Consider the following 8981-nt stretch of genomic DNA (forward strand, 5'->3'; position numbering starts at 1 on the left):
AGTCCCGTTACCATCCCTATTTTAAACTCGAATACAGCTGCATGCAAGCCAATAAATCTAACAGTTATGTCCATTCACATCTGCAACCTTTTATTCTTTTATTTTTTTGTTCATGGGTTGGGTTGCAACCTTTTATTCTTGAAGGTGCATAGTTTCATATTATTATGAGCATCAAGGGTTATAAGAAATCTCTCCAATATGGAGTGAGTTATCTTTATCACAGGCCTCATTTTTACAAGATTTAAACGTAACACATTGGACTCCATTACTTACACTTTTTTATCAAATTTGGACCACAGTTGGATATTAGGTTATTAAATAAAACACAGGTACATTAATACAAAAAATAAATAAATAAATAAAATACCAGTACAAAAGTCCAAGAGAAGTGGACGGCAAAATAAATAAATGAGAGAATTAAATAATGCATGCTACAATTACTTTGTATTAAAGGAAAACTAAGACTTAGTTTGTTTGAGGTGAAATAGGAAAGAAAATAGTAGTTGAGAGAGAAATAAAAGAGAAATGGAGTCAATTTTCTTTGGTTGGAAGGGAATTAGAAGAAAAGTATAAAAAAATAGTGAAATCCACTTAAAAAAGTTTTTCTCCCGTTATAAAGAGAAATAGAAGAAAGTTGATTATATATATTATTTTGAGGGTTACCTGAAATGTTGGGGCTAGACGTGAGACTTAAAATTTTTTTGAGGCAGTATCTAATTTGTTTGGTGTCGAGGTATCATTGATCGAATTTCTTGTGAGAAGGTGAAGAGTGGTACCTGCAAGAGATTCCGATACTTAAGTTAGTAAAGACTTTAGGCAGGTTTTAGTATATTAGAACGTGTTTATACCTGAGGAGTGGCAGTGTATTTATAATAAAACTGATAACCACCTTTGTTAGAGTAGTTCCACTTTATTGATAGATATCCATTTCCTTTATCTTGGGAGTTTGTTAGGATCTGTCTCTCAAAAAATATAGAGATAGTTGGAGAGATTCGAGAAGACAATTGATTGTTTGGACAAGTAGAGCTAGACTCCCTTCATTCTATTCGATCTCCTTAAAGAGATCGGGTATATGGAAGTTTGTTAGGATCGGGCCTTTTATCTTTATTGGGTCTGACTTTTATATTTTGGGTCAGGTATGAACATATATGTTTTATATATTATAAAATTAACATTTATATTAAAATGGATTATTATGTATTTGTACAATAAAATGTTAAAAATAAGATATTATATTAATTAAAACATAGTTATTAACAATATAGTTTGAAGGACAAATTTAACATTTTTATCCTTAATTATTTATTTGTTTTCACACTTTATTCCAAACAAACGAGAACAGTAAATTATTATACTAATTTCTTATTCCTTCATAAATTTTCTTCTTTCAAACACCTTAAAGAGAATTAAATTTTCACTATTCTTCTTTTTTCTCTTCCTCCTTTTCACTTCTTTCTTCTCCACTCACTTCTTTAAGAGTCTGAAATGCGATGAATAATAACGGGAGCTCCATGTATTGGCTTGAGAGTAAGATAGTTAGATGGAGCATGTGAATAAGAGGGTGAAAGGTGGAACGAGAAATTTTGAAGAATCTTAGAGAGTGCCATCTTTGCTTGCAAGTATGCAAAGTTTTGTCCAACACAGATTCTTGGACCCCATCCAAATGGATAAAAAGCAGCATGATCTTCATTAGAAGCATTTGAAATCCCATCAGCAAACCTTGCTGGATTAAACTCTTCTGCCTTCTCCCAATATTTGTTATCATGATGAATATGCAACACTTGTAGAACAAGTTCAACACCTGCTGGAATAGTCATGTTTCCTATTTTTGTTTCACACTCAGTGTATCTATACAAAACTGGTAGAGGTGGATATAGTCTCAAAACTTCCTTCAATATCATTGCCACCTGAAAATAATTCACACATTTTAAATAGATCTTTAAATAGGTCTTAAGTATTTGTACTAAAAGTCGGTTATTTGTACAACATAAGAAATAACACAAATATTTCATGAACACAAGAATTAATCAATCATCAAATTAATCACATCATATTGTATATATCTTTGTATTATTTTATCTATTTTTAATAATCAGATTAAGTATATATTAAAAGTAATCACTAAAATTAATTAATAAAATAAAATATATATTAAAAATAAATTAAATAATACATATAATTATAAATAAATATAAAGTGATTGATTTTAGTTTATATTCTACGAATAGCATTTTTATTAAACCCTTTGCAACAAAATTATTAAAGAAAAAACTTACAATCTTGAGGCGATTTATGTCTTCAAAATCAAGTTGGGCTCTTTTACCAAACAAATGAAGTACCTCATCTCTTGCCTTTTCTTGCCAGAAAGGATCCATAGACAAACACACCATAGTCCACGCAAGTAGGTTGGATGTGGTGACGTGGCCAGCAAAGTAGAACAACTTGCACTCTTCGATTATATCCTCATTTGTGAGAGAATTATTGTGTTGTTTAAATTCTAGTAGAAGACTTAACAAATCACGGCCTTCTATTTTACCGTCTTTAATTCCATGCCCTTTCTTCTCAATCATATCCATCAATATAGATTTGATTTCAACATCCAGATTGTACCTTCTCTTGTTCTTCTGTGTTGGTATAAATCTACACACACAAATAATAATAATAATAATAATACAATAATATTAACTATTAATTGTTAGTTATCTCATTCATTAATTCCATTCCTTCATACCTGAAACCTGGGATATAAATGGCGTTGGCAGCTTCATTGACTAGGAATCTAATCTCATGTTGTAGGTCAAAGATTTTCTTTCCCTCTTGATAGCTGCTTCCAAAAGCTGCTCGAGCAATAACATCTCCCGTGAGAACGTCGAATTCTGAACTTGCATCAATCTCACAAGATCCTTTGTGTTCCACTAGCTTTTGCCACCGATCTATCATGGCACTACAGCTATGTGCAAACGTAGACGGAACCAATGCCTAACACATTAAAATTGCATTATTAATTTCTTATGTTATGTCAGTGAATCTTACATCTGTTTAAGAGTTTGTCACTTCAAATAGGTTATTATAAAATTTGAATTCTAATAACTACTTAAATAAGCTAATGAACTAATTATTTGACCAACATTAGTTATATTATAATATTAATTAGTACCTTCAACTTGTCGTGGAGGAATGCAGGAGTTATGGCTTTTCTGCGCTGAGTCCAAATTTCACCTTCAAGCGAAGTTAATCCAATGCCAAGGAGCTTAACAAGGGGGCTACGTGGCGGCTTCCTAATGTGACCCTTCTTATTTAATAAAATTGATCGAACAAGTTCGTTGTCTCCGATTATGAGTCTTGGGAGTCTTCCAAACCAACTTAGTGAAACTTCCCCTACATACAAATTACAAACTCTCAAACTCAATTCTAGATAACGAAAAAATGACGTCACTTTTAATCCTTTTGGGTCAAATTGTAGTTTCAAATTTGATTATATTAGCTTTTTTCAATAAATTTTATAAAAGAAATGACGTCACCTTTAATCTTTTTAGGTCAAATTGTAATTTCAAATTTGATTACCTTTCTTCAATAAATTTTACATTCTCTCAGTTTGTGCGCGCCATGATTTATAATCATTCAGATTTAATATAAAAAAAAAAATTTAGGGATCAGCAATTTTGTTAAATTTTGGCTAATATATAATAAGTAAAAAAAAGTGAGCCATTTGATGAAATTTTACACCAATCTCATACCATTAAAACTATCTTGATGGCTATTTGATGGCTACAAATTACAAGGCTATTTGATAACTACAAATCACAAAAATTACTGATCCCTAACATTCTTCTAAAAAAAATTATCGATTTAAATGTAAGAAAATATGCATTATGTGAATATGTGCAAAAGGAGCTGCATGGATGAGTTACAAATGAGGCATGATGTTGTAGATTTTATAAAGGTAAATATGTCACTTTTATCCTTAGTCCGATGGGTTGGCATAATGTGCATGTATAGTTTTAAAGGGGTGAGTTAACAATATCATCATGGATTCAGATGTATTTTGTGGACGCATATAAAAGAAAATGAGTTGAAAATATTCTTTTAAATTAATTATTTATTTCAATACCAACAAAAAAATTAATTAATTATTTATTATCTGTTGTGTATAGAAAGATGTTTTAGACCAAAAATAAAATGTGAAAGCACCTACTTATATGAAAATGTTAAAAATATCTTTTTATGAAAAGTTTTGTATTAAAAATGTGCTTTATTTATTTGGATACATTTTAAAAAGATAACACTTTTATAACATATCAAATCAAATCTTACAATTCATTATCTAACGATAAAAAAATATATACTTACATAAAGACAATTATAAAATCTTTATGATAGTATCCACCAAATAAAAATACTAACTAAACCATTAATTTTTATTTATTAGACAAATAAACTCTTGATTTTGTAATATATTGTTTCTTTTATGTCATTTTATAATGATAATACTTTTTAATAATAATAAATTTTATATATATTATTATTTTTAAATTTTCTAAATGTATTTTTATATTATATATGTTATCGTTTTTATCTAGTTTATATTTTTGAAAGTAACATTTATAAATATTATTATACGTGTACTTAATCATTCATATTACTACTACTACTATTTATATTTTTTGCTATTATATGTACTTTAAATTTGTCAATTATTATTGACAATTTTATTATTTTTATAATTATTTAAAAAATACTTTGCAAATTATTTCCTTTACAAGTTATAACATTTTAAAGATTATTTTTGAAATTTCTTCTATTCCTAAATTTTAAATTATAACAATAATATTACCAATAATAGTAAAGTCGTTTATGACGGTCATCAGATATATATTATTAATTATTATATTATAGTAAAATTTTATTTTACAAATATGATATAAGAATAAAATTATTTTACGAACTAAGTCAAGATCAATAAAATATATTATTAGTTTGGGGATATTTTTTTTAAAAGAATCGTCTAAATGATCAATTAAAATTTTTAGTTTATACATTTTTTAGTCGAAGTAGACCAAAATTTTACAAAAAATCAGTTAAATTATTTCTCTAAGAGGTATAAATATTAATATTCAAGTATAATATTGTTTGTGATGTTGTTATAATATACAGTAATTAAGAACAAAAAAAAGATGTTTTATTCTTTGAGTATTTTTGTAAGAAATTAGAAAAATAAATGTAATAGAACGTAACGAATATTAGTAATTATAAAATTTAGTGATTCTACTGTCATAAATCCATAATAGAGATAGTGTTTATTGAGAAAAATAAATATTAATTCTAATTTCTAAGAGAATACATATAGCACAAGTTTAGAGCAGTAATAATATTTTTTTTTTGAAAAATATATTGATTGTAAGAAAAATTAATGTCAAATAATTTTAATTTCAGGAATTGTGAAAAAAATATGAAATTATTGAAAGTAGAAAATGACATGAAAAAAATAGAGTTATCCAGTTAGACGTGATAAAAAAATGTATTTTACTTACGGGTTTGATTAATACGTGTTATAAGAATATATAATAAGTTTATTATTAATAAAAAATTTTAAATATTTTTATTTAATAAATATAAAATAAATACATTAAAAGTTTAAATTTTTTATATTTTTAATTGTTTTTTAATTTTATAATCTTAATATGTGTTTTAAGGGTAAAAATAAATAAACTTTTTCTTTAATCACATTTTTTGGATTTTAATATTTTATTATGAGTAATGTTAGGGGTGGCAAATGGTTTAGCCCACCCCGCCAAAAGCCCATCCCGTTACGCCTAAAGAAGCGGTTCTAAAACTTATCTCACCCTGCCTAACAGTAGGTTGGCAGGTTTGGTCCGCCAAATCTCTCTTTTCTTTACCATTAAATATTAAATAATGTATATAATTTCATAACTATTTCGATAAATTTATAATTTTTAAAGATATAAAAAATTATAATTTCTAACTTTACAAATATTAAAGTTTTCATAATTATAAATATATAATAAACATAATCATAAAATCAAGTTTTTTTTTTGTAAAAACATCCCTGGCCAAAAAAAGTATTGGGCCCGCTAAAAAAGTGCGTCCCACTAAAATCCACGGTTTAAGCAGTGCGGGTTAGGCGGACGTTTTAAGTATAGCAGTCTCAAATTTTCAGCGCGATCCACTTTTTTTAAGGCAGTTATGTGGGTCAACCTGGTGGGTTTAGACCCGTTTGCGACCCCTAAATAATGTTACATATTTAATTCTTTTTATAAACTAAGTCCAACTAAATTAAATAATAAAATTTAAAATGATATTAGTCATAATTAATTTTTATTATGTTAGACTAATTTAATTGGATTTAATTAACACAAAATTTGAATGTATAGATTATTCTTTTATTATTGAACATCAATAAATAAGAACCATGAGATGATATATGTTGCAATAATAATGGTGGAAAAAGCAAGAAAAATAGCTACAATCTAAATTTTTATAACTCTTATTAACGTTCGAGTCAGTGTATTGCGGTTGTCCCTTTTCGTCCTTCAAAAGCTTTTACAAGGATAACATTGTCAATTACTATCTCACTAAAAAACAAATGATTAACCAAAAAATTATTCATTCATGACATTTCAAAATTCAAACTTCTAAAAAAGAAAAGGATATACTTGCAACGCGTACGCTTCCTAACTTTAATCCTTTTAATATGGAATTCATTATCTCTCTTCAATGAATTTTACATTCTCTCTCATAAATAAATTATACTCCTTGTTTTTTATCCAATAATTTTGTAGTTAAAAAGATATTGTGCGGCATTACCAAATGATTTTAGTGAGTAGGTCCAATCAATAAATTTGTAATATCGCATTCATTATCTCTTTTCAAAGAGTTTTACATTCTCTCTCACAAATAAATTTATTTGATATTTTTATCTAACAATTTTGGTAGTTAAAGAACTTAAGATCTTGCTAATATATATTTTCTTTAAACACATTTTAAGAGCAGTAATATATAAAGTATTTTATTAAAACTTTTTAAAAAAACCTTTTTATATATTTCTAATGTATGAAATATATCACAACTTAAAAAAAAATGTTGTTATTATATATTTAAAATATATTTTTTAAGACACAAAATAACTAAATTCTTAATAAAGAAGTCCAAAATCATTTCAACCTCTCCTACCTCCTACTACGATTGTCTATTTAAATGTTTTCTATTTTCTATTTTTTTTTATTGACTACTTTTGTCATGAGTACAAAATTTAGCATTAGAACACCACTATTTTTTAGAGATTTTTATGGATCAATTGAATGAACTGAATATATAATGTTGCTAATTAGTACATGTTGCAGAGAAAAATATATATTAATCGTGATAAGAAGACCTTTCAATTGAGAATGGATAAATAAATAGTAAAATAAAATGTTTAGATTAAAAAAAAAATTGTTTATCATCATCATAAGGTTTTTTGTATTTATTATAAAACAAATAACTTTTGTGTAAATAACTAAATATCTATGTTTGCTTCTTATATTTCTCTAAAAAAATTTTATATATTTATTTTTAAAATATTATATTAATTGTCATAAAATTTCTGCATTTATCATCAATAATTTTTATGTTTATTTCTTATATTTCTCTTCAACAAGATTATATTTACCTTAAAAAAATTATATTTACCTTTAAAAAAATCTATGTGTTTATAGTTATAAAATTTCTATGTATTAATCTCACAAATTTTCGTATTTGATATTTTGTATTTACTTTTTTGTGTTTAATTTTCTCTAAAAGAGCTTTTGTGTTGATGGTAAAAAAATTTGTGTTTATCACAAAATTAACACAATTTTTTTGAAAATTTTCTTGTGTATTTTCTTTTTTTTTTTTTCGTTTTTCTTTGTTTCTCTTCTTTATTCCTCTTCATTTTCGTCATAAATTATTCCTCTTCTATTTTACTTTTTTATTATTTATCTGCTCTCATATATATGCTTTTTTTTTTATTTTTGATAAACATAAGTTTCTTTTGACATAGGCATATTAAAAATTTACTAGCTGAAAGAATACTTGAAATGTTTATTCTAGCTACAATTATTTTGGGGATAAAGAAAGATCAATGACAAGAATGAATGGGATAATATTGAAAATTAATTTGGATTTGTAAAAAATTTAAAAAAGAAACGTGTGGAACCGACCGAAAACAAATTTTAGTAAATTAACATGAACCTTGATTTTATAAAAAAAAAAAGTTGTATTTAGAAGGAAGCTTGTTATACATACCATATTGCTGCATCATGTTGTGATAGAAAGGAAAGACTCGAGGGACGATTTGGTGGTTGAGAGCGATAGCCTTTGAAGCTGCCACCCGGTCACACTTATTCATCACTGATATGTCTCCATTAATGACTCTGTATGAAGAGCCTCTTATCCCTTGCTGCCTCAACATTTTCTCCATTCTCTTTGGTTTCCACCACATCTCATGCACTAGTTTAATCACACCATACAAAACTAGAAAACTAAAACAGCCACCCATGGTTTTGAAGATGTAATCTTCCATGTTTCAAATAGTAGATGGGAACTAATAAATCAAAGTTCTAGGGTATACTATATGTATATGAGCAATGAACTAAAGAGGCAGATATAAAAAATATATGCAATGGTAAGATCAATATATAGAGGGTGGTAACTGAGAGCATATTCTATCGTCAATAATCACTACCGACGTGGCAAGTTTTTCATTGCGAAAAGAATGGAAAGATCGAAAATTATTTCAGATATTTAGTATAAAATATATATTAAAAATAAATTAAATTATATATAAATATATAGTAATTAATAGTTAATGTATAGTTATATACGTAATATTTTTAAATTATGTTTTTTTAAATTAATAAATAGTTTAAATAAATTTTCATACCTTTTTTCTTTATATGAAGAACTCAAAATTTTAATACTTGCTCATTTTCTATTTTTTTATT

At 26.3% G+C, this 8981-nt stretch overlaps 1 protein-coding gene across 1 annotated transcript; it reads right to left on the minus strand.

The window, feature by feature from the left end:
• Positions 1-1319: 1319 nt before the first annotated feature.
• Positions 1320-8637, minus strand: LOC112786919 (cytochrome P450 CYP72A616). Its single transcript, XM_025830297.3, has 5 exons — positions 8284-8637; positions 3158-3378; positions 2732-2979; positions 2277-2640; positions 1320-1907 (listed from the first exon to the last, which is right to left on the minus strand). Exons 1-5 carry the CDS (start codon positions 8558-8560, stop codon positions 1473-1475), a joined length of 1545 nt encoding a protein of 514 aa, XP_025686082.1. The 5' UTR covers positions 8561-8637; the 3' UTR covers positions 1320-1472.
• Positions 8638-8981: the final 344 nt, after the last annotated feature.

The sequence above is a fragment of the Arachis hypogaea genome, chromosome 20 (genome assembly GCF_003086295.3).
Source record: "Arachis hypogaea cultivar Tifrunner chromosome 20, arahy.Tifrunner.gnm2.J5K5, whole genome shotgun sequence".
Lineage (NCBI taxonomy): Eukaryota > Viridiplantae > Streptophyta > Magnoliopsida > Fabales > Fabaceae > Arachis > Arachis hypogaea.